We start from the raw sequence: 25,988 nt of genomic DNA, 5'->3' as shown, positions 1-25,988 counted from the left end.
CATGTCATACAAGTTATGGGCAACAAAAATGAAAATTTTATCATAATTTTCTAATGCGTTTGTTTTCATTTGTATTTTTAACTCACAAATAAAACTGGATAGATTCACTGGGTAGAACATGTTTTGAAGTATGTATATACACTGTGCAATGGCTAAATTGAGCTAATTAACCTATGTATTACTTCACATGCTTAATCCTCTCTTGTGGTGAGGATGCTTACAATCTACTCTCAGCTATTTTCAAGAGTACAATATGTTATTAATGACAGTCACCATGCTGCACAATAGATCACATGAACCTATTTGTCCTAATCTATCTAAGGGGCAAGTTTATACTAATTCACTTTACAAAGCAGATAAAGACACAACACTGGATATTTACATAGAGAAGGAAGGAACTGTTAGCATCTCCACACTCAGACGGGGAAACAGAGGCATAGTGAGGTACAGTGGAGCATGCTGGACCCTACCATGGTCAGCACAGGGCTGGCCAGGGCAGCAGTATGGCAGGCTGACCCCTGAGTACGAAAGTTCTGTGGCTGGCCGATTTCTGCACAGAAAATGGCATTAGCTATTCATTTTTCTTCAATCTCTTCCACGACCCTGATAATTAAAAGTCCACATTCAAGAGGCTCAGGGGTGGCTCTTGAACTCACACATCCTGACATGAGAAGCACAGTAAAGATTTCTTCTGCTTCCCTCTCCACACCTTGGTGGTCAGGCAATCTAACTAGACAGCCTGAGTCAGGAGGACCGCTCCTGAGGACAAAAGTCACAGATGATGCTCTGGGCCAGTGCTAGGTGATGCATGCACATGCCTGAAGAAAGATTGGGAGAAACTGATTAAAAAAAAAAAAAAAAGCCAAAAGCCAACAACAAAAAAAGCTCCTGAAACGAAACGCAAATCCAACGTGATTCAAGGCTGATAGCTGGTGCGAAGCTTTACCCTGAGTCACTGAAATGGCTGCGAAAAAACCCCAGGAAACTGTAAAGTCACAACGCGTGAGTATTGCTGCTGACAGGAAAAACACTTCCCAAGTGACACTTAGTCATCTGCTAGTGTATACCCCCCAGGTGGCAGGGCACTATCTGGTGCTGGGGAGGTCTTCCCTTTCCATCCTTTCCATCGGCCCTTTCCAGCTACCCGACAGGCCGCCCAGGAGAGCTGGAGAAAAGCTGTATAAAACGTGTGTGCAGCTGTGTTTGGGTACAACCGCAGCAAGCATTCAGCAGACGTTTTTAGCAAGTCCACGCACTGTCATATTCCCTAGGCATCTGGCGTGATTTTATGAATGCCCCTGGGCCACCTACTTCTGCAACATGCTCTCATGTATGCTTTCTGTTGCTTAAGCATTCTAGAGGCAACAACTAACACACTTCCCTCTGTGCTGGGGATGCAAAGACATCTCATTCCCAGCCCCTGCCCTCTAGAGCTCTGTCCCTGGCCGCCTCCTCAGGGCTGCAATCTGCACCTCTCCTGTCTCCACACCTCTCCAACAGCACCCTGCCAGCACAACAGTGCTGTAGCTGTTTTGGCACATGGGGAAGGAGTCACAGTTTCTTGTGGGTCAAGTCAAAGAAGGCTTCTTGGAGGGACAGAAAGTGAAGTTTGAGAAGGTTCACAGGAGTTCCCCTTGACTATGGAGCTGTGGCTGGGCATGCCACAGACTGATCTTAGCTTATTACTTTCAGACATAGTCTCTGATTAATGTGGGCATTTAGTCTCTTCATTGAGACTAATGACAAGGATATCATCTAGTTTGGTATTCTGCATGGCACAGAGCCTTCAGCCAAGTGTCCTACTGAGGCTCTGAGAACACCAGCCATTGTTTCTTTTGTGCGAATCACCTACTAGTTTATGAGACCGAAGTCAGAGCCTGTCTGAGGAAGGAAGTCGTACTGTGCACAATGCAGGGGTAATAGTTAGAGGTATGCACGTTATTCAGAGGGGCTACAGTATGTCCAGGGTCTTGACTATGAATAGATGGGAATGAACTGTAATTAGCATGTCAGTTGTTCCTATTTTCAAAGGCTTGCCAAGTTAGTTCTTTTAACTACATTAAATAAGCTTCTTGAGATTGGAATTATCAATCATTTACTTAACAAATTCTTAGTTTGGGAACGGGGCCTACTGAGTGCTGGGTCTATTTACAGCTCTTGTTAATTCAGCAGACTTGGGTCACCTCACTCTAGCTCTTATCTCCCAAAAGACTCTTTTTTCAAAGCTGAGGAGTTGTAGTGCCATCAACGTCAGCTGCAGTTCTCTCCATGGAGTACTAAGTGCTAGGTGTAAGCTAAACTTTCCATGTATTTCTCATTTAATCTCCACAAACATTACATGTGAGCTACTGACTCTACGTCAAGTATAAATGTTTGTCACTACTACTGGAAAGGTACAACATTTGGCAATGCAAGAAAAGAAACAGTTCTATAGCTTAAAATTATTTAAAAACAGGTAAATAAACCAACCAATCATAAATACTGTATGTTTTCAAGTACCTGTTTTGTGGGAAGAGTACTGTGGCGTCGTGTGGTCTATCACCTTGCTCCACATGCTAGAAACATCTACAGAGTCACACAGGCTAATAATACTCACAAAAGTATCTTACAGTAGTACATGAATAACGCAAAAGATGAAAAAACTGGGCATGGATTTCAAAATTTTTTTTGCACCAAAACAAACTCGTCTTCTCATTCAGTTTTCCCCAACATTTTTGAAGTCCCCTCATACTGCTCGCTGGATTCCAACGACAGTTCCACAAGGCAGGCAAGATAGAAATGTTCCTTCCATCTTCCTCAGAATGGAAAAGAAGAAACTAGCAGGTCTGACAAGCCTGAAAGCCCATTTTAATCTCCATCCAATTTCGGTCTCCATGTGACCTGAAGGAAGCTCCTTAATCTTTCTGGGGCTCAGTTTCTCTATCTGTGCAATCTGCTGCAGACTGCATTAATCTTTCAGCATTCTTCTAACAACAACAACAAGAAATCCAAGTTCTGTAACATTATTTTAACTTAAAGATGAAAAACAAACTAATCTTGGCCAGCCTGAAGAACCTCTAGCCTTAACAAGCATAAAGAGGGAGCTGGGGGAGCCACTAATCAGACTCCTCTGCTACTTACATTAATATCACAGCTTTGATTTGATCTCTCTGGACCTCACAACTGAAGAGGTGATAGGCAGCAAAATGTTTCTGCAGAGACTTAAGGATGGTAAATTTGGGATTCTGAATTGCTGGGCTCTTCTGAGACTGACTGGCGTGCTACTCAGGCACAAGGGGGCTTTGCTTGATAGTAATTTAGGTCAAAACTCCCTGAATTTTGATGAGACAGCTGGAGTTTCTTAAAAATATTCCCGCCTGGGCTGAGTTCAGAAGAATCCATTCTACTGTTGCCCTCTGTATTGCTCTTATTTGTGGGGACTCTATCATGAGGGTCTGTCTCTGCCTGGCCGGAAGCCGCTATGCCTCAGACCCTGAAATCCACAGTTGTGGAAATGACTCCTGCTGCTAATAAAAGACCTCTGCTTTCCTTGCCTCGGAGGAGCAGCAGTCCAGGGGGCAGATTCAAGACAGCCTTGTTTTCATGCAAATGGTTCTACCAGTTAACAGGATGAAATGGGGGAAAAAAAAAAAAAGAGTAGGGGCCACAAAACAGAGAAGAATTATCTCTGCACACAGCCATCAGCTGACCTCTAACAATGTCTTCTAAGAGCTCCATTCTAAGCGTAACCAGTGTTTCAAACGGAAAGGCCATGTGAGCTATGCTAGATCACACATTTCTAATCTCCTAGGAAAGTCTTGGGGAAGCTGTGTTCCCTACGCCTGACCGGCAGACAGGCCACTCCACAAATCTGATGTCCAGCTATCAACAGCCAGGAAGAGCTCTCTCATTTTCATAGGGAGAATTTTTTTTTTTTTTTTTTGAGTCAGGGGAGGGGGCTAAGCAGCCTATCCTTAGCTGACCACGGTTGCTATGGCCAAGTCTCTAAGCACTTGTTGCAGCAGCTGGGTCACTAAATAAATTTAGTCTTTGTCTCCTGGATCTTTGGTAAAGAGCCGGTCAGAATTTATTTAAGGCGGGAGAAAGACACTTGGCGCGGAGTCAGATAGTGTGTTTTATGGGCTTCTGTGAGCTCTCAAGATAAAATTACAGCAGAGGGTGAAAGGAGGTGAGGGGGCCCCTTGGTCTCCAGACACTGGTGTCATTTTCTCCTGTAGACCACTGTCAGGCTTCTCAGTGGGAATGGAGGTTCTCAACAGGTGCATGTCATGCCTGCCTACGTGGGTCTCTACCACTATGTTGGCAACCACCATCAGGGGATATGAAATCTTTCAGAGTTTCTTATTTGGTCCGGAGGGGTCTCACAGTGCTCTCGGGGGTACAAAAGCACAATTTCCGCTCCTGTCAGACTGCTATCCTGAACGGGACTCTCCTTTCCCAGAGGGGAGCAGCCACAGAGTCCTCCTACACCACAGCCGTGCAGATTGACATGCTAGCGACTGGAGAACAGACATCCCAGTGTCACAGACACAATGGCAAGAAGGTGCTCATGGGTAAAACCTTTGGCTCACACGCGCATTGCTGCTGTGGCCACTTTTTTGTCTTCGAAGAGAACCGTTCATGACAAAGTAATATTTTAACTCTTCTCCATTACTTGTGATCTACGGGGGCACCTGGGGTCTAAGAACATAGCTCCCATTGATAACACTATTTCAATGGAGAATCAGCTCTGATAAAACACTGCTCTGAATAAAGCTTACATTTCTCACAAAATAGCCCCAGTGTGAGTCAGATAGGCACAGCATTGTATGTGCAAGGCGCCTGAAACCTGGGGTGGCATGAACTGGGAAGAACCCTGCACTGGGCTTTCCTGGCAGAGCCACAGTTCTGGCTACCTGTCAATCATCTGCTTGGCCGGTGTGACCCTTTAATGTTGTCATTTATGTGCCTCGATGTATAGGTGGGAACACACTGCCTTTGTGAGCTGTGCACAGGGCACACGAGACAAGAAAGGTGTCGCAGGGTTCAGGCCCATCAGCCTAAGGTGCTAGCCTCAGGAAACGCACACAGAGTAACGACCCTCCCCCACGAAGATTCCTCCCCAGGCAGTGTCTCGTGGAAAATCAGTCTTCACCAGAGTACAGGAACGTGAGCTCTGTTCACACAGAACCTGGGTTATAATCCCCAGGAGCTGAGAACTTTAGGCCAATTATTCCACCTCTCCGAACCATAGTCCCTTTGCGTGCGTGATGCCACTGAGTGCAGTATCCCTCTCATTCTGCGACCATTAAATGGGCAGTGCCTCACATAAGCAAGTACTTCACAACTATTAAGTACCACTAGTAGGTACTACGAGAATCCTCCTCAGAAGAGAGGTATTTTAGTGTAATGAAAAATTTTTTAAAGTAGCACTGAAATTCCATCCCATATCATACAAAATACAGGTTCTGGAGCCATATAGACCTTGGATTGACTTTCAACCCTACTGTTTACTAGCTGTGTGACTTCAGGCAAGCCACTTTACCCTTTTGGACTTAGTTTCCTCTTCTGCAAAATGGGTACAGAAGCACACACCCCACAGGCTTGTTGTGAGGTCAACACAAGATGCTGCATGAAGGGTGCCCACATACACCTGGTCCTGCTGGTGTGTGGCAAACGCCAAGTGCCCTATTTCCAGTTGCTCCCGACAATACATTCTGTACTCTGTCACTCAAATACACTTTGCAGCTCTCACCTCAAAGTTGGGCCGACTACCAGCTCTGAGGATGGAGGCATAGAGCCCTCAAAGCCCGTACCTTTCCCGGCGTTTCTAGGAGGCAGAGGGGGCGCCTCCGCGGTTGGTGATGTGGGTGAATCTGTGCTAGTGGACACGAAGATCTGGTTGGTGAAGGCTCCGTAGGAGAGCCGCTGCTTGTCCCTGGGAGTGCTGAAGCCCGACAGCGTCAGCTTGTCTTGTGGGGAGATGCTGGAGGAGTGGCAGAAGCTCTGTGGCCTGGGTGAGCGCTCTTTCTTGACAGGGCTTGGCTGGCAGACGAGATAAGAGTGGGTGAGATAACAAGCAAGGGCTGGCTGCCTTAAGGCTTACTGATGACCTCTGCAGGGTGGGCTCGGGTGGAAATCTGTACTCTGTGGCTCTCTGTGCTTTATGTGGTCGGCCACAAGACGAGCCCACATCATAGCAATGATATACAAACCAAAGGACCCACATCTGACACTGCTACGACTCATGCCATCATTACCGATCATGCTACTGAAACACCGGTCAGGGATCAGCAGCCGTATTCAGAAACAAAGCAAGGTCACAATCAGATTTAACCTCTAATTAACAAGCATTTTTCCCGGCACAGACACTTTAACATTTAATGTTTAAGTTCTCAATCTTGACCTCTCTTCTCATTTCACATCCTCTTAAACTTATCACACCCAAGGCGTGACGGCCACCTACATGTTGACGCCTCACAGATCTGTAAATCCAACCCCGAACCTTTTGGATTCTAAGGTATTCTGAACAGCCCGTGGGGTGTCGCTGGCGATAGCAGTTGTTGTGATGGCATCGGCAATCATTCAACTGCCCAAGTTAGAAACCTCAGGGTCAGCTGAGTCCCTGGGCCCTGCACGGATTCCTTGCAGATGCCTCTCAAGCCCATCCCTAGTGCAGGTGCTCACCGCTCCCAGCGCAGCACTTGTGCCTGAACAGTTTCTCTCCTCTGGCCCATTTTTCACACTGTAGCCAAAGCTGGCAGGAAACTTGTTCCTCTGCTGGCTTTTGATAGCTTGGATAGAAGCCAAAAGGCGCAACCTGGCCTGCAAGGCCCTTCCTAAGCTGTTTTGTTTGATTCTGCAGGGCAGTCCCTGCCTACCGCCCCTGCCCCCCTGTCCCCTCCCAGCCAGGCCAGTGCATCTCACACTGGCATTTCTCTCCCCTTTGCTCAGACTTCCAGGCTCCTCCAATCACCACCCCTTGCATTGGTACATGCTGCTACTGCTCCCTGGAATGATGTATTCTTCCCCGCTTCTTTGACAGGCAAAGAAACCCACCTCCAATGTTTCCTTCTTGATACAGTCTCTTAAAAGTGGTGAATGCCTTTAGAACCTCTTTGACCATTTCTTACATCCTGCATAGAGGAAATGGCCAATTTATATCTGCTAACCAGCTCCTTCCGAGGAAGTCAAGAGCTACCCATCAAAGAGTCCCAGGGAACTGGGTGTCCTCCATGGGGCTGCCTTTACTGGCTATCGGACTGCAGACACGCTGCTGTGCAGCTCTCTGTGTGTGTCAGTTCTGTCCTCTATAAATGGGAACAGCAGCAATGCCCCTTGGCACTTTCAGTGAAGATCAGCTGAGACAGCCTAAGTGCTTAACACAAACTGGTCCGCATTTGGACAGGCAATACAGGATCTTCTTCACTAGTAAGTTATTTTGAAGGCCAATCTTATGTGTTAGCTTGGCTAGGCTACAGGGTCCCCAGTGTGTGGTCAAACTCCAATTCAGATGATGCTGTGAGGTATTTTTCAGATGTGATCACTATGTAATCACTAGGTTTTGAGTAAAGAGGACGACCCTCCACAAAGTTGGGTGGGCCTCATACAGTCAGTTCAGGGGTGTCAGAGAAAAGATTGAGGCCTTCAAAGACGAGCCAGACTACCCTTCATCTCAAGACTGCAACAGCAAATCCTGGGACTCTGAGCCAGCCTCCACAACTGTGTGAACCAATTCCTTAAAATGAACTTTCTCTTTCTATCCTATGGGTTCTGTTTCTTTGCATAACACAGCTGTTAAAGAGTAACCAACAAGGGTTAAAGACCCAGCAATGACAATGGTCTCAGCACATCAGGTCCTAGGATTTTTTAAAAAAATCTATCACTCACTCACTCTCTCTCTCTCACTCTCTCTCTTTCTCTCTCTCTCTCACACACACACACATACACACACCCCTTTATCCCATGCTGAAGAAAAACAGGAGGAGATCATTTACACTTACTTTGTCGTCCAGATCATCATCACTTTCATCCATCTCCTCCTGTCGAAGATTCCATTCATATTCCACATGGACATGTGGATTGATTTTTCCAGACTTAGCTTGGGAAAGCTGGAAGTAACAGCAAGTGCACATCATTCAAATGCCAGAAGACCTCAAGATTATCAAACCCAGTGCATTCCTGATTTTAATTGTCAGTAGCTGCTCTGTAGGCAAAGCACTGATCAGATCAGCTGGATTGCCACACGACTGGTGAGGAACTGCACAACTTTCTTTATTTTGGTAATCTGACTTCACTCCAAAATAAAAACCTTTATTAATACTTTTAAAATGAGCCTGAAAACTGCAGATTGGGGGTTGGAAATCAAAATCATAATATTTATCAGGCTGGCCTTTACAGCCACAGTCCCAGTTCAATCTGTGGCCCCTTTTCTTATTCATAAAATAAGGCAGGGACAAAAATCTCAAAGGATTTTTTTTTTAAAGACTGATTTATTTATTTGAGTAGCATACACAGATGGGGGTAGGGGGAGAGAGAGAGAGATCTTCCATCCTCTGGTTTACACCCCAAAAGGCCACAATGGGCAAGACTGCAGTAGGCCAAAGCCAGGAGCCAGAGCTTCATCCAGGTCTCCCAGAAGGGTGCAGGATTCCAAAGAATTGAGCCATCTTCCACTGCTTTCCCAGGTACATTAGTAGGGAGCTAGATTAGAAGTGGAACAGGCAGCACTCAAACCTGTACCCAAAGTGGACCCAAATTGCATCAGAGGTGGCAGCTTAATGTGCTGTGCCACAATACTGGCCCCTCAAAGGACTCTTGTAAGAATAAAAAAGGGGGGTGGGTGCTGTGGTACAGGTTAAGTTGCTGCTCAGGACGCTTGTACCCCACATCAGAGTGCAGGTTAAGGATTTCAACTGCTGATTCTGATCTGGCTCTCCGCTGGTGTGCCTGGGAAGTGGTAGATAGTGGTTACAATACTTGAGTTTCTGTTACCCATGTGGGAGACCCAGATAGAGTTCCTGGTTTCCTGGCTCGTGGCTTCCGTCTGGCCCAGCTCTGCTTGTTGTGGCCACTTGGGGAGTATACTAGCAGATGGAAGATCTCTGTCACTCTGCTTTTAAAATAAATAAACAAATCTTAAAACAAAACAAAACAAAACAAACACAACTCTTAGGCCTGGAGCCAGGCACTCAGCAGAAACTCAAAGGAATGTAGCTTCTCTTTCCTATCTTGTTCTTTCTGTGGTTACAAGAATCATGCAGTCATGAAGAAAGAACCAGCGGGCCCCCCCCCCCCCCCCAATGCACAAAAGAATGGGTGATTGGCTAGGAGAGCAGTGTGGTTAACATTTATGGATTGACATACACAGACTACAATGTGATGTTTTGATATATGTATACATTATTTGATGATCAAATAAGAATATTTAGTATGCCCATCATCTCAAACATTTACCATCTCTTTGTGGCGAGAACATTAAAGATTCTCTCCTGGCTGTTTTGAAAGACACAATACATCGTTGTACACAACAGTCACCTGCTATGATACAGAACACCAGAACCTGTTCCTCCAAACAACTGTAACATCACATTCATGGATTAACCACTCCTTTCACCTTCCCTCCACTCTTCTCCCTCTGTCACCTTCTGGTTCTGTTCTACTCTCAGTTTCTATGAGATTAACTGTAAAAAAAGAGGGGGAGAGAGAGAGAGAGACAGAACAGGAGACAGAAAATGCTTCCATCTGCTATTCACTCCTCCAATGCTTGCTAGGGCCAGAGCCAGAGCTAGGAATGCAATCCAGGTCTCTCATGGGGGTGGCAGGACCCAATTACCTGAGCCATCACTTGTTGCCTCACAAGGTCTGCATTGGCAGGAAGCTCAAGTCAGGAGCTAGAGCCAAAAATTGAACCCAGGTGCTCTGATGTGGCATACAGGTATCAAAATCACTAGGCTAAACACCCACTCTATTTTTGAAAGAATGTTAAACAATTTTACGCCAAAATTCCAGAAACTTACGTGTAATGTGCATATTTTTTCAAAACGCAAATTCAGACATAGATGGAAAAATATTTTTTGAATAGCTCCAATGTACTAAGAAATTCAGTTTAAAACCCTTCCCCCAGAGATAACTAAATACCTAAATAGTTTCACTGGGAAGTCTACTCAACATTTAAAGATGAAACAATAATATGAAGTTCTTCAGGAAAACAGAGAAGGATCAAATGCTTTCCAACTCATTTTGAGAGATGAATAACACGGAACCAGTGCTGTGGCATAGCAGGTAAAGCCGCTGCCTGCAGTGCCAGTATTCCATGTGGGTGCCAGTTCGAGTCCCGGCTGCCCCACTTCTGATTCAGCTCTCTGCTATCGCCTGGGAAAACAGTAGAAGATGGCTCAAGTCCTTGGGCCCCTGCACCCATGTGAGAAACCCAGAGGAAGCTACTGGCTTTGGATCGGCCCAGCTCTAGCTGTTGTGGCCATTTGGGGAGTGACCCAACGGATGGAAGACTTCACACACTCTCTCTCTGCTTCTCTCTAACTCTGCCTTTCAAATAAATACATAAATCTTAAAAGAAAAAAAGAGACCAATAACGCTTATAGGAAAATCTGATGGATCTAAGGAAAAAAATTATAGAATTACAGTCCTAATTAATACAGGGGAAAATAACTCAAACTAAATTATAGCAAGTCAAATCCATAAAAAAGGAAAAATAAAATAGGAATCACTAGCTTTCTCTTCTATCTTTTGTGTACTCTGTTGATATTTGTACTTCTGTGTGTTCTCATGATGGTTTATCATGCTTCACTTCCTTTTCTTTTTTAAATACCTTCCTTCTGCCTGGCCTCCCTGCTAGGATCTAGCATGATCCCTAGTTGGTTGTCTATCAAATCGCATCTGTTTTAAACTCTTATTTTTAAAAAAATATTTAAAATGCAGAGTTATATATTGAGAGAGCAAGCAATTGCAAGATCTTTCATCTGCTGGTTCACTCCCCAAATGGCCACAATGTCTGGATCTGGGCTGATCTGAAGCCAGGAGCCAGGAGCTTCTTCTGGGTCTCCCAAGTGGGTACAGGGGCCCAATCACTTGGGCCATCTTCTGCTGCCTTCCCAGGCATATTAGCAGTGAGCCTGATTGGAAGTGGAGCAGCCAGGATTCGAACTGGCTCCCATATGGGATGCAGCAGTGGCTTTAGCCGCTATACCACAGCACTAGTCCCCATTGCCTCACTTCTACCTAGGAGTCCTGTAAGCATTTCCTGTAGGGTCAGTATGGTGGTGATCAATTCCTTCTGTTTTTGCTTGTCACGGAAAGGTTTTATTTTTCTCTTCATTTGTGAAGGACTGCTTAACTGTATTCTCGGCTTGAATTCTCTTTTTCTTTCACAACCTTGAATGTTTCACCTTATTCTCTCCTGATCTGTGAGGCTTCGTTTCAGTAGGGAAGTCTGCTATCAATCTAATGAGGATTTCCTTATTAGTGAGTTGAGTCTTTTCTCTTGCTGCTTTTAGAATTTTCTCTGTCTTGTTTTTGCCTTGAAAAGGATCTTTTTGTTAGATCTATTAGGGGTCCTTTGGGCTTCCTGGACCTGGATGCTGACATGTTTACCAAGATTTTTTGGGGAGCATTTTCAGCAATTATTTCATTGAGTAGGTTTTCTATGCCTTTCATTCCCTTCTGGAATACCCATAATTAGAATCTGGGCAGGCTTAAAGGTGTCCCGTAAGTGTTGAAGGCTTTGTTCTTTTAAATTTCTGTGTTTTTTTTTTTTTTTTTCCTGTCTGACAGAGTTACTTCAAAAGACTGTCTTCAAAGCTCAAAAATTCTTTCTTCTGCCTGCTCAATTCTTCTCTTGGGGCTCTCAAATGTATTTTAAATTTTATTAATTGACTTCCTTAGTTTCAAGATTTCTGATCTTTGCTGAATTTCTTATTTGTATCATGGATAGTCTTCTTAATATCACTGAGTTGTCTGTCCATATTTCTTTGTATCTCACCAAGTTTCCTTAAAATCATTACTTTGTTTTTATTTTCCTTCCAGAGAAACCTTTTATTTAATGAATACAAACTTCATGCATTTCTTAAGTGCAACTTTAGGAATATAGTGATTCTTCCTACTGTGCCCACCTCCCAACCACACTTCCACCCTCTTCTTCCTCCTTCTCCTATTCCCAGTCTTATTTTATGTTAAGATCTATTTTCAATTAACTTTATGCACAGAAGATTAAGTCTACAGTAAGTAAAGAGTTCATCAATTTGTATGAAAAAAAGAAAAAAACTGTTTCTCAATAGTTGAGATAAGGGCTGTTCAAAGTCCTTGCATCTTGACGTTAATTTCACTTTTTTTTTTTTTTTTTGAGAAACTTAAATTAACTTTAAAGAGGCACCCAAGAACAAAACATCTTTTGGGAGCATTTTAGACATAACTGTAGCATATGAGACATTAATAGTATCCTCCACTTAATAAAAGAAAGTCTTTGGGAATAAGTTTTGTCATTAATTAAAGAAGCACCTAAGAAAACAAGCAATGGGGGTTGGTGCTGTGATGCAGCAGGTTAAAGCCCTGGCCTGAAGTGCCAGCATCCCATATGGGCACCGGTTCTAGTCCCAGATGCTTCTCTTCCAATCCAGTTCTCTGCTATGCCTGGGATAGCAGTAGAAGATGGCCCAAGTTCATGAGCCCATGCAACTGCTTGGGAGATCCAGAGGAAGCTCCTGGCTCCTGGATTCAGACTAGTGCAGCTCCGCCCATTGCAGCCATCGGGGGAGTGAACCAGTGGATGGAAGACTACTCTCTCTGTATCTACCTCTCTCTATAACTCTTGCAAATAAATAAATAAATAAATCTTAAAAAAAAAAAGAAAGAAAAAGAAAAACAAGCAATGGAGTTGGACACTTTGGCCTAACTAAAATTATGAGACATAAGTGTATCCTCCACTTAACACACTTAAAAACAAGTTTTATTGCTAACTCTCCTAATACAACTCTTTGAGGGCACAGGTGCACAGTGAATCTTGTTAATTTAATAATTAACACTTATGTATGACCTCAGTGATCACCCAGGGCTCTTGACATGAGCTATTAGGCTATGGAAGCCTTTTGAATCCACAAATTCCTTCAGTATTTAGTCAAGGCCATCAGCAAAGTGGAAGTTCTCCCTTCAAAGAAAAATACATCCTTCTTTGATGACCACTTCTTTCCATTGAGGTCTCACCCACAGAGGTCCTTAATGTAGGACACTTTTTGCCCCAATGTTTTGGCTTTCCATGCCTGAAATTACTTTTGTGGGCTTTTCAGCCAGACCAGAATGCCTTAAGGGCTGATTCTGAGGTCAGAGTGCTACTTAAAACGACTGTTATTCTATGAGTCTGTTGTGTGGACTGCTTCCCATGTTGGAGCCTTCACTCCTTTTTAATTCTATGATTATTACCGAACACTTAATCCTACCCATATGATCACTTCAACACTTAAATTACCCACCAGCTTAAGAGGATTTGAGGTCCCATGGCATGTTTTTAAATTGTACCCTTAAAAGTAAGTCTGTAGGAATGTAAAATCATTATTTTGAATTTTTGTCATTTAATTTGTTGATTTCCATTTTTTTGTGGTTTGTTGCCAGAGTTATTTTGTTCCTTTGGAGGCATCGTGTTACTTTGTGTTTTTCATGATTTTGTGCCCCTACGTTGGTTTTTGTGCATCTGGTGGGTTAATTACTTTTACCAGTTGCACAGGGTGGCTTTCACAGTAAAAGATTTTTTGCTGGCAATGTGTTCTAGGATGTTGTTTGGAAAGGACAGATTGGCTCTGGCTCCAGGTGTGTACTCTCTTGTAATGACCATGCAGCTTCTTCACCTGTAATCAACGTTGACACTGTCTGCAGGTATCTCAGTGCCCTAGGCTGCAGCGGTTGTGAGCTGTACCGCTAGTAGGGAGGAGACTCCCTTAGGTAGGGCAGGGTCAATGGTAGCTCTGTATGCAGTTCACTTGGCTGTGGGTATGGGTTTCTGCAGGTAATCTGAGTGTGGAGCCATTCTTGTGGGCCCAGGTGAATTGTGTCACAGCATGCCCAGTAGCAGGGTGGAGTTGCAGAGGAGTCTATCAGTGTCTAACGACTACCATGTTGTGCCCAGGTAGGGTACCTGCCAGTTTTTAAGGGCTTCACAGGTAACATCAGCTAAGCCTCACCTTCTCAAGGTACCAGTGGGTCAACATTCTGAGAATGGGCTGCTCAACTGTGTTCTGGGGCCATAGGAAGATGGGTGGGGCTTCCTAGTTGTCCCCTGGGGGCCTTGGTGGGCTGAGCCACTCTGGAAAGGCTACTCAGCTGTGGGTAGATGGATGGGTAGGGCCTCATCTGTTCTGTGGGTCTCTGTGAGCTCAGCTGCTATCAGTGTTTAACAATTGAAAAACCATCAAACTCCGAGCTTTACTTGGCCCACTTTTGGAAATGGCTTCCTGAATAATCCTTTCTCATGGTTAAGCTGCAGAGGAAGCCTAATGGTCTGGCAAGTAAAAAGCATGACCTCAGTCCACACGCCTGTCTGGTAATAATACCTCTCAAATGCCTTGCAGCTCCCATGCCACAGCTGCACTCAGAAGACATGCGGATGACGAATTTACCCTTTTACCACTTTTTCCAACAGAATCTAGTACTCGTCAGCTTTAGCCAATGCTACAAAAAAATGAATCTGCTGCTTTTATCTCTAATTCCAGTTTGCAGAAGACATTTTAAGGCAGCTGGTGTACAAGAAACCTCCCATTCCAATTCTGCTTACCAGATCTTCGCATTGGGTAGCTTTTAGTCTCTTTGCTATGTCCAAGGCAGTTTCTCCAGCCTGGTTCACTGGAATAGGGGAAAAATAAACTTGTATAATTATCTAGGACACATCTTAAAAAAGCAAGGAACAATAACCAAAACATAAGCAAATCTGTCTTGGTGGAACAAATACTCTTACTGGGGTCACTGAGAGACCACATGGCCACATTCTTACCGATGTCCATGGTGGGCTTGCTCCTGAGAAGCAGCTTCAGACACTCAGGTTTACCATAGAGACTACAGTAGTGGAGGACTGTGTTCCCCAGGGCCGTCTGCTTGTCCAGGTTCCCACTGAGAAAATCACATTATTAGGAAAATATGTACTCTATAACTTATACCTAAAGATTACTGCCTTCTCTGCTTATCCATGAGGTGTACAGGGTAGTTCAAAAAGTTCCTGGAAAATGTGTAAGGAGGATTTAGATAGTTATCCCATGTGGCTTGTGTCCACAAAACACTCTTCACAGTTAGGTTCAAAGCCCCTCACTATTTTCATCATTCTCTTGTGGACAAGCTCCAGTCCTTCCTTATAATCTGTTGTTTACAGAACTGCCCAACACAGAATTTAGCAAGTGCAAACCTCCTGTGTTCAGTATTATTTTCCTATCAGTGTGTCCTGAATTTGAATTAACTATTGATCTAGTCACACACAGTCTTATATTGAGCTTATGAACAATAAAAACTCTCAGGCCTGGTTGATTGTGTTGTCATCTTTTTCAAACTCTGCTAGGGCAGCAGGTTTTTTGGACACAGAGACAGGATTTTACATTTATCAAGGCCAAGGATTGGAAACTGCAGCTTATGTGCTGTATCTGGCTTGCCACTTGTTTTTGTAAATAAAGTTTTATTGGAACACAGCCACTCTCTCACATACCTATTGCCTATGGTGTTTCACACTGTACTGGTGAAGTGACGAGCTGTGATAGAGACCTCAAGGCCTGCAAAGCCTAAAATCTTCACTATGTGGCTTCTTACAGAAAAAGCTTGCCAACTCCTGATTTGGTCACTGCCAGAACTGGTTTATGTTAAATTATGAAGAACATTCAAATAATTCAATAGAGAATACAAAAATCATACCAGTTTTGTACAAGAAAGTCAACTAAATGGAGAGATGTCTGGTCGGCAGTTCGGACTGCAAGATGAAGGGCTGTCTCCCCAAGTTCCTAAAACGGAAGGGTAAATAGAAATAGGATGATCATAGGCTGTCTGCCTCAACAGCTTCGTTTATTTCCATTGCCTCCTAGTAATTATAATGAGCACCCCTTCATACTCTCAAATTCACTTCAGATATGGTTACCTAATATATAAGAATCTCATTAAATGACATTAGAATAAAATAAGTAATCTTTTAAACTGATGTCTGATGGTGATATTTTGTCTCATAATTTAGTGAGGCCTTACCTGTCCTGATTCCAGGAGTGGTTCCATGAGCTCAACTCCTTCTGCATAGACTTGAATTAGTGCAAGTAAATCCCTGGATTTGATAGCCTCAAGCAATTCATTCAGTTTAGCTGCTGCTGATGAGCAGGTCTTCCTTGAAAACCTATGATCTACATATTTTGCAGTGATATATTCCTTCCGAACAGTCCTAAAACAAAACAAAACAAAACAAAAGAACTTTTATTTTCCAAGAGCTTAAGGCAGGTTTAAATTTTTCTGACAAAAAATTTGCCTTTGAGAAGTGTTATTTTATGTAAGACGCTTCTTCAAGCACACGGGGTTTTACTCTCAGTTATTCTAATACACAGAATAAAGAAACATTTATTTACTAGTATCTGCAGGTATTAAAATTAGTGGGCAAATGCGCGGATCATAGCAGATTTCTTTCCTGCCTTGACCAGTAGCATGAGAAATCTGGTATTTACTGATACTTCAAACTCGGACAAATGTAAGCATGTAAAGAAATGAATTTTTTAAAGTTCCACGATTCACTACGTTTTCCCAAGCTTCCTGGAAAGTATTTTAGTCACCAGACTTGATTCCCTCTTTTATAGGTTGTTACTAAAGCAACTTCCACAGGCCAAGCTGTGAGCTCCAAAAGGGTCAAGACAAGCTGTCTCGCTGGCAGAGGTTTCTGTCTGGGAGCAGGTGAGCTCTGCAGAGGACATGCCCCAAGCATGAGCACACGTGGTGTATTTCCTCTCTTCTTGAGGAAACACCTCCACTTGGATCCAAGTGGCACTGGAGGAATGGAGCTCCCCTCCCAGCTGCATGGGTGAGTGTATGACCTTAGACCAGTGGCTACCTGTGCTGCCTTTGGGGAAAGACTGAAATGCAAGCTGGCTCAGTGGAAAGGAGAGACAAGACACAGGGACAGAGACCTAGGGTCTACTTGACACTATTTGACTGGATCTAACTGCCTGAACCCACCCTCTGAAGTTCCCAGTTACATGATCCAATTAATAAAAAGACAGTAAGTGAACTTTGGGTTCCAATCCTAGTTCTACAGTATACCAGCTGTGTGACCTTGGGCTAAGTACTTAATCTTCATGAGCTTCACTTTTTTTCATCTGAAAATGGAGATGACTCATTGGTATATCTTTGACTACAGAATGCATAGCACCAAAATGATGCTTTCTTCTTTCCAGGAGGGCTGTAACTCAAAGGATGCAAAATTTCTTGCTCAGAGACGGCTGTTCCACCTGTAGTAGCTATTGTTTCCTATATCCTGTAACCAGGCAACATCATTTAAAATTGTGCTAATGCCCTTCTCTTTCATTCTGGGGTGGCAGGAAAGAGAAATGAGCTGGTTGATGACAGCACATATCTTTGGTCTTTCCCATCTTTGGCCTGTGACTTGCTGATTCTGCCAAGTACCAAAACCCTTACACTCGTGGGTGTCCTTTACAATTAGGTCAGTCCTTTTAGGATGGCTATGGTCTTACAAATTAAAAGACTTCCAGACAGCTGGAAGGATGGCCTGAGGCTGGCTTGTGAGTCTCCTGTTGCCTGCGACTTATACAAAGTAGGAATGGCAGCACTGTGTGATGGACAGAGAATCAAATGGCTTGATTCAAGGCTGGTAACACTTGCTATGTGACCCTGGGTAAATCAAGTTCTCAATGCACCTCAGTTTCCTCACCTGTAACACATCAGTAATCATACTTGCCTCATTACTACCTTCCAGGAAAGCCAGAGCAAAGGCAAGAACAAAGAGTGATGCACACGTCAGGTGCGTGTTTGAAAGCTCCCTTCCTATTGTGATCCAAGCAGACAGAAGCAGGATGTAAAGCTGTGGGGAGGCAGATCTCTCCACGCTGTAAGCTGAGTTTCAGAAAGGTCTGCAGGTGGCTTCCTGCTATTGTAAGTGGAAGAAATAATGCAGAAAGCACTCAGGTGTCACACAATCACCTAAGTCCTCTTGAGTCTTCAACTCTGGCCACAGGAAGTGTATGAGCTCTTACGAGGCAAGATATATTCAAATCTTTCTGCACATTCAGCCCATAATCCCCTGGCAATGAAAGACTTTCTGACACTGGGACAACAGGGAGGATGGAAAATAGATTTGTCTGAAAATCTGGGCACCAGCATTATAGTTTTGTGCATGATAAAGACACTTTCTGCCTCTGTCCCCTTTACCCTGATCAACCTCACCTGGCCAGATGAGAGAGCAATTCAGTATATATTAAGATTTCATCAGTTAGGCAATCTATTTTGTACAGTGCTCTGTTCCTTGCTTCTTAAATTTAACAATAATCCCAGAGATCCGTCTCAAATCAGAACATGGGAAACATCATTCTTTTTTACATCTGCATAGTGTTCTGTGACCACACTACAGAATACTTAGTCAGATGTCTACAGATATACTTGCTTTATTCCAAATCTTTTTCTATTACAAAATAGGAATAAATGCCCAGAACTGGGACTGCTGAGTCAAAGACTAAATAAATTTACAATTTTGGTAAATATGGTGAATTTGTTTTTCTAGTGTACTATTTTGTATGCCTACTGGCATCATATGAAGCAGAATGTCTGTTTCTCCACAGTCTTGCTGAGTGGGCTGTTCAGCATCTGGATTTTTGCCAACTCACAGTAGTCTCACATCATCTGTTTATATCTGTTACTGATAATAACATAAATTTGGAGATGATTGGTCTCGTGAAGATCTATGCTTCACAGAGCAGGTGCTCAGTGGCAACAACCCTGGGGAAGGTGCTGCTGAAAACACTTGTGCATCCCAGAAACACATGTTGACAAACTTTCCTTTGCTCTGCTTTTCTCTGATAACGAGGCTTGCACCAAAAGGACGTTTTGGAGAGTGTAAAACAACTACAGAATGGTAAAGTATCTCTGGTATTAGAAATACTTACATATGGGGACAGTGCTGTGGCGCAGTGGGTTAACGCCCTGGCCTGAGGCGCCGGCATCCCATATGGGTGCTGGTTCGAGACCCGGCTGCTCCACTTCCCATCCAGCTCTCTGCTATGGCCTGGGAAAGCAGTAGAAGATGGTCCAAGCCCTTAGGCCCCTGCACCCATGTGGGAGACCTGGAAGAAGCTCCTGGCTTCAAATCGGCGCAGTTCCGGCCATTGTGGCAAATTGGGGAGTGAACCATTGGATGGAAGGCCTCTTTCTCTCTCTCTCTCTCTCTCTCTCTCTCTGCCTCTCCTTCTCTCTCTGCGTAACTCTGACTTTCAAATAAATAAATAAATCTTAAAAAAAAAAATACTTACATATCACTGGAAGGGGTGGGTTTAGGTGAGGGACTGGGTAAATTTGCTTCCATAATATCATTAAAACTATTGTTCCCCACATTCTTGGCCAGCTGTAACATAAACAGAAAACAATATAGCAAACTTTACTATAGTTAAAAGTTTCCTTATTAGTTGAGATTTCTGAATTATGTGTTTTTTCACTCATTTGACTCAAAATACAAACCACCCATCCACTTGGTCGACTTAAACTCACTTACTGAGCATCTACTGTGTGCCAAGCACTCAACTTTGAGTGCTGGATGTATGGAGATGAGTAAACCTTCCTTTCCCCACAGGTACTCACAGTCTAGTGGGGCTTCTGACAAGAAAATTCAATGTCTACAAATATGAGGGTGGGGGTTTCTTCCAAAAGTTCACTGAAAATGTCTATCATGAAAAAACTATGCATGGAAAACAGACAAACAAAAAAAACTATGCATGGGTTTCAAACATTTTTTGCACCAAAGTAAACTTCTCTTTAATGCTCATCTCCCACAAACTTTTTGAAGTGCCAGAATAGGACAGAATCCGATCCTACACACATACAACCTATCTGAGACTAGAGCAGGCTTCAGGTGTGAGTTTATGTTAAACTATCGATGAACAGCAACTGTTTCCTACCACGTACCCTTTTTATACTGAACAGGTCTATGTCCTGTGGACAGAAAAGAAAGAACACTTTTGGGGGACAATCTTGAGTTTACTGCATGACAAGTGCTTAGGATTTGGACTTTTCCTATTTGTAGTTGTCAAAATGGTTTTCATTAATACAAGTCAAGGAGACAGAATGACGGCACTTCTGTACTATAAGAGAATTGCGTCGCATTATTAGGTTGGAGCCTTGTCTCTATAATCCCGAAGTGAACTGGGGAGCATGATAATCTCCTACTTCCTAAATGAAAAGGTGCTTCTAACATAAGACAGATCATCACTGCTTAACAGATGTCCAGAAAGCAAGGACTATTGGTGGGGTGTTTCACTGCCTGGACTTCTGGTACCTCTTTCCAGATGAGGCTACTGATAAGCTTTGTCTTCAGATTTTCCTTTTTAATTTTTTTTGGACAGGCAGAGTTAGACAGTGAGAGAGAGAGACAGAGAAAAAGGTCTTCCTTCCGTTGGTTCACCCCCCAAATGGCAACCATGGCCGGCGCACTGCGCCGATCAGAAGCCAGGAGCCAGGCGCTTCCTCCTGGTCTCCCATGTGGGTGCAGGGCCCAAGCACTTGGGCCATCCTCCACTGCCTTCTTGGGCCACAGCAGAGAGCTGGACTGGAAGAGGAGCAGCTGGGACAGAACTGGTGCCCCAACTGGGACTACAACCCAACCGGGACTAGAACCTGGAGTGCCGGCACCACAGGCGGAGGATTAGCCTAGTGAGCTGCGGCACCGGCCCCAATTTTTTTAACCTCAAGATTTACTCAAGTTCTATGCAAGGGAGAGCCTTCTGTCTCAGGAATCCTATTTTTCTTTAAAAATTCACTATTAGTTAAAAGACTCTCTCTTTTGTAGCCCCAGAGTTAAGATTACGCAAGACAGGGCTCAGGATCACAAAGCGTCTTTTTTTCCTGTGTTACTGTGATTAATTTAACTTGGCCCTGATGAAGCCTCCAAATTTGGGTGAATCCTGATGCAAAGGGGTGGGAGTTAAAGAAAAACAAGCTGAAGTGTTTATGACCCTTTTCTGTATTACAGAACTAAGAACCATAACATCTCACAATGTTTTCCCTTACTACCTGAAGAAGCTGGAAGTCAGGGAGTAATTGGCTTTAGGATAGCAGTTAACTAGTTCATGGTACTCTCACAAACCTGCAAACAGTAAAAATCAAGCCGAGAGAAACTCGAGTCATGTTTAAAATAACGAACCACTAGGTAATGTGAACGTGAGTTTAACCACTATGACAGAAAGTCATATGACAATGGACTTCCTGTGAAAAAACACAGCTTTGAGGAAGCCCATCCCAAAAGAGCCAGTTTCATTGAGCTAATTATAGCAATAGGTGATTCACCATTTTTCCAAAGAGGAAAATGAAATACTTAAATTAACATTATATACTATAGAAGCTACTTTTAAATATCCACGTAAATTCCTAAGACTCAAGAATTAGAATTCTTGCAGAAACAAAAACAAAGAAGTAGTATGCTAAATTTTCTCATGACAATAAACATAAAGGTTTTTTTTCCCCCAAAGTACAGTTCATTACTTACCAAGAGTTCAGAAGTGCCTAATTTGTCTAGCTCCAAAGACTGAATGCGAGAAATATGAACCCCCATTTCTCTATGGATGCCGGAACATTCTATACAGGTCAAAATACCCAAGTTGGTTGAAAGCCAGGTGGGTTCTGTGGAAACATTTTGAAGACAATGGAATAAAATATCTAATTTTAGTGTGCCAACTACAGAGGAAGTTAAGACAATAGCAAAATTTGTTAGGAACTATTTCTAGGTGTATATGTGTTGGGTGGGTGATTTGGGATGTCCGTATCCCACATTAGAGAGCCTGGGTTTGAACCACGGCTTTCCTCCTTTTATTTATTTATTTATTTGCATATATTTCATAAATACAATTTTAGGAACGTAGTAATTCTTCCCACTGTACCTGCCCTCCTACCCATACTCTCACCCCTCTTCCACTTCCCTCTCCTGTTTTCAGTCTTGTTTATTACTAAGATCTATTTTCATTTAACTTTATGCACAGAAGATTAACTCTATTATAGGTAAAGAGTTCAACACTTGTTATGAGAGAAAATGAAAGAGAGAGAAAGAAAAAAATCAAAACAAACAAAAAAACTAAAAACAAACAAAAAAACTAAAAACAAAAAACATAAAACAAAACAAAACAGAACAAAAGCTGTTCTTCAACAGTCCAGACATGGGTGTTCAAAGTCATTGTATCTCGATGGTAATTTCATTTTTTTTTTTTAAGCTTAGTTACCTTTAAAGTGGAACCCAAAAATGGTATATCTTTTTTTTTTTTTTTTTTTTTTGACAGGCAGAGTGGACAGTGAGAGAGACAGAGAGAAAGGTCTTCCTTTGCCATTGGTTCACCCTCCAATGGCCGCCGCAGCCAGCGCATAGCGCTGATACGAAGCCAGGAGCCATGTCTCCCATGGGGTGCAGGGCCCAAGGACTTGGGCCATCCCCCACTGCACTCCTGGGCCATAGCAGAGAGCTGGCCTGGAAGAGGGGCAACCGGGACAGAATCCGGTGCCCCAACCGGGACTAGAACCTGGTGTGCCAGCGCTGCAGGTGGAGGATTAGCCTATTGAGCCATGGCACCAGCCAAGAATGTTATATCTTTTGCAAGCACTTAGAAATAACTATAATTTGTGTGACATCAGAATACCCTCCACTTAATACACTGAAACAACAATTTTTTGAGAACAAGTTTTACTATTAAGTTTCATAATACAGCTGTTTCAGCAGGGAGGTCCTGCATGAGAAGTCAGTGCAGTGGACTCCTGTTGTTTATTTAACAATTAACGCTCATATGTATGATGTCAGTGATCACCCAAAGATCTTTTTTTGTTGTTGTTGTTTTAAAGATTTCTTTATTTATTTGAAAGTCAGAGTTACACAGAGAGAGGAGAGGCAGAGAGACACGGAGAGGTCTTCCATCTGCTGGTTCATTCCCCAATTGGCCGCAACAGCCGGAGCTGGGCTGATTTGAAGCCAGGAGCCAAGAGCCTCCTCTGGGTCTTCCATGTGGGTGCAGGGGCCCAAGGACTTGAGCCATCTTCGATTGCTTTCCTAGGCCACTGCAGAGAGCTAGATCGGAAGTGGAGCAGCCAGGACTTGAACTGGTACCCATACGGGATGCCAGCACTGTAGGCAGCAGCTTTATCCGCTACGCCGCAGTGCCGGCCCCCACCCGAAGCACTTGACAAGAGCTTCAGCTCTATTCCTGTTTCCAGCTTCCTGCTAATCGACGCCAGGTTGATGGCTCCAGTTGGGTCCCTGCTGCCCATGGAGGAGGCCTGGATCGAGTTCCTGGCTCCTTTTCTACTTGGCCCAAGCTCCAGCCACCGACATTTGGGGAATGAACCAGCAGGTGGGAGATCTCTACCTGCTTCAGTCTCTCTCTTTGCCTATCAACAAAAATAAATAAATAAAAACTTAAAAAGTTATTTTAACACAAAGACTTCCGTGGAACGAACAGATGCTTGTGGTTTAGTTTAGAGATATTATAAAAGTTTCCCTTTGTAATGAACTTAAAACAAAACCAAGTATTCTATCCTTGTGAAAACATGACAGACTTTTCTTAAGAGATGCTATGCAACATCCATCCACAGGCCTTGTGTGAGGGGGATTCCCTCACCGCCACCACCAACTCTGACAGTGATGAATTGAGGTCTGTTAGGTACTGCTCACAAGGGACGGGGCTCAGTGGCTATCATTAACCTCCAAGTTACAGTGTGCATTAACCTATCACTCTTGGTTGTGGCTTTTCCATAAGCATGTCTCAGAAATAAGACAGCTGTAGATACTCAACACTAAATGTTTCTGTCAGTGACATTAAGCTTTTCCTGTTATCTCCAAGGGCTCTGGAACAGTGGGAAGGGTTATTTCTAATTTACCAAAATCTTCAGTGTTCTCTGTGTCAGGCTTCTTTCTGATTGGTCAATACCTGAGGACCTGCTACTCCTGTTCACTTCCTCACAGCATGTGGGTCACTGCCACACATGTACATGAAAATGACAAAAAAACGGAGACTTCTTTCTGAGATGCTTATGGTGTCATTGAGGAGCAAACTTCAGTTTCACAAGTTAAACAATAAAGGGCATCGCAACGCTTAAGAAAACGGGTTTGCATTGCCCTGGTTCTGACCGCTGCAAACCGTGTGGCCTTATGCAAGTCATTCAACAGCCTCTCTGAGCTGTGGTCTCCTCATGTGCACAATGGGGGGATGATACGAGTGTCCTACTCTGTGAAAGTTCATGGTGATAATATAAGTAAAACAGCACACGGTGCAAACACTCAGTAACTGTTAGCTACGGCCAAGAGCTAGGTAACAACGTGCCACTTGAATAAGAGGGCTGTGAGGAGGTAACGTCAGTGTGGTTCAGAGTGGGGAGGGGCCCCCTGACCAGGAAGGATGGAAGGTCACGTACCACACGTCAGCTGACTTCATACACACTACATCAGTCAGTCCTCATGAGAGGCTTTTATCCATTTTTAGCGTGAGGACACTGCAGATCACAGTAGTTAAAGGATCTGGCATGGTCCAGGCTTTGAGCAGCAAATCTGGGATTCAAAATAGTAGACTCCATGTCCTGTGCTCTTTAAGGTCTACGGCGTTTATTTAACTGAATCTTACAGGAAAGGGACCACTTCGGCAGGTGACCATTTAGGAGAGCAGGTGGAAGGTCTCCGGGTGAGGGAAGAAGCCTAGGGAAGAACAGCTCAGCAGTGGGAACATTCGCATGGGAGTACGTCCTGTGTGTAAGTGCATCCACAGAAGATAAGGTTTTTACATAACCGGCTCATTTTATATCCTACAGGAAGAGAAGGATGTTTCACAAGCCAGTTGCAGTTAGGGGATAAATACCTGAAGAGCCACAGTCGCAGCAGACATCATTCCCAGGAATCCGCTGCACATCCTCGATAATGGCCTTGGTCAGGTCCTCCAAGCTGTTCTCTCCTGTGCTCTGCTCTCCCCGGAAGGCCATGGTTAGGGCCTCTTCCTTGCTATTTGTCAATACTGATACCCACCTATGGCCAAAATACAACAAGAAGGAGGCCTTTAAGAGAGCGTGAGAGAGCTGTGGCTTTCACCCTCCACACCACTTTCATCAAAACTTCCTAAAGAGAGCTCTTCCTCAACCGAAGAGCAATAAAGTGAAGAGAAATGAAGGAAATTAAAGCCAAAGGAAAAGAGTTGAAGAATGGAAATCAATATGTAAGAGAAAATGAGACAGAAGAGAGAAGTAAACCATCAGTGCGACTGAGGCCTTGTATGAATACATGAGGTACATGCGTGTCCAGTGGACAGGACAAATGAGATGCAGAATAAAGGGTCCAGTGAGGGCCCAACCCAAGGTGAGGATGAGAAATGGAAGGGAGGCAGGGCGGAGAGCTGTTCTCCGGAAGTCCCCATCAATGAGGGGACTTGAAAGTGAAAGGAGAGATACTTCATCTGCAGCCATAACATTTCTGCTGTGAAAAAGCATGTTAACATGGAAACAGGTTGATGTTCATAAAATGAAGGGCACAGGCTGTTTAATTCCAGATGCAGCAGGACCACCGTATGTACCAAACAGAAGAAGCCTCTGCTGCTAATCTTTGTATAAAACAACCAAATAGAAGGTTAACTAATAAAGCGTGAAATAACCACAAAGTGGAAGGCTAGGCAGGCATTAAAGTTTAAGTTTTCAAATATTTTTGGGTAACAGTGGAAAAATGTTCACAGCATTAAGGTTCTGTGAAATTAACAGGAACAAAACATGCCATATGATCTGATGCTGACTTTAAATGTATGTACATATTGTGTGTTTTCTGT

The 25,988-nt window shown here is 43.7% G+C and overlaps 1 protein-coding gene across 3 annotated transcripts in view; it reads right to left on the bottom strand.

Annotated features, from left to right (window-relative positions):
* ASAP1 (ArfGAP with SH3 domain, ankyrin repeat and PH domain 1) overlaps positions 1 to 25,988 on the bottom strand; it is a 381,790-nt gene that overhangs the window by 29,579 nt on the left and 326,223 nt on the right. For all 3 annotated transcript variants that reach the window (XM_062187980.1, XM_062187981.1, XM_062187982.1), the window contains 9 exons: positions 25,038 to 25,201; positions 21,698 to 21,831; positions 19,473 to 19,564; positions 16,201 to 16,387; positions 15,877 to 15,962; positions 14,975 to 15,090; positions 14,759 to 14,826; positions 7,983 to 8,090; positions 5,796 to 6,024 (listed from right to left, as the gene is read on the bottom strand). In XM_062187980.1, the coding sequence (XP_062043964.1) occupies positions 5,796 to 6,024; positions 7,983 to 8,090; positions 14,759 to 14,826; positions 14,975 to 15,090; positions 15,877 to 15,962; positions 16,201 to 16,387; positions 19,473 to 19,564; positions 21,698 to 21,831; positions 25,038 to 25,201 (1,184 nt within the window). The remainder of the gene's footprint in view (positions 1 to 5,795; positions 6,025 to 7,982; positions 8,091 to 14,758; positions 14,827 to 14,974; positions 15,091 to 15,876; positions 15,963 to 16,200; positions 16,388 to 19,472; positions 19,565 to 21,697; positions 21,832 to 25,037; positions 25,202 to 25,988) is intronic.

This window comes from Lepus europaeus, chromosome 4, assembly GCF_033115175.1.
Source record: "Lepus europaeus isolate LE1 chromosome 4, mLepTim1.pri, whole genome shotgun sequence".
Lineage (NCBI taxonomy): Eukaryota > Metazoa > Chordata > Mammalia > Lagomorpha > Leporidae > Lepus > Lepus europaeus.
Note: the sequence above shows the minus strand (reverse complement) of the source record. Positions and strands in the feature narration are given on the sequence as shown.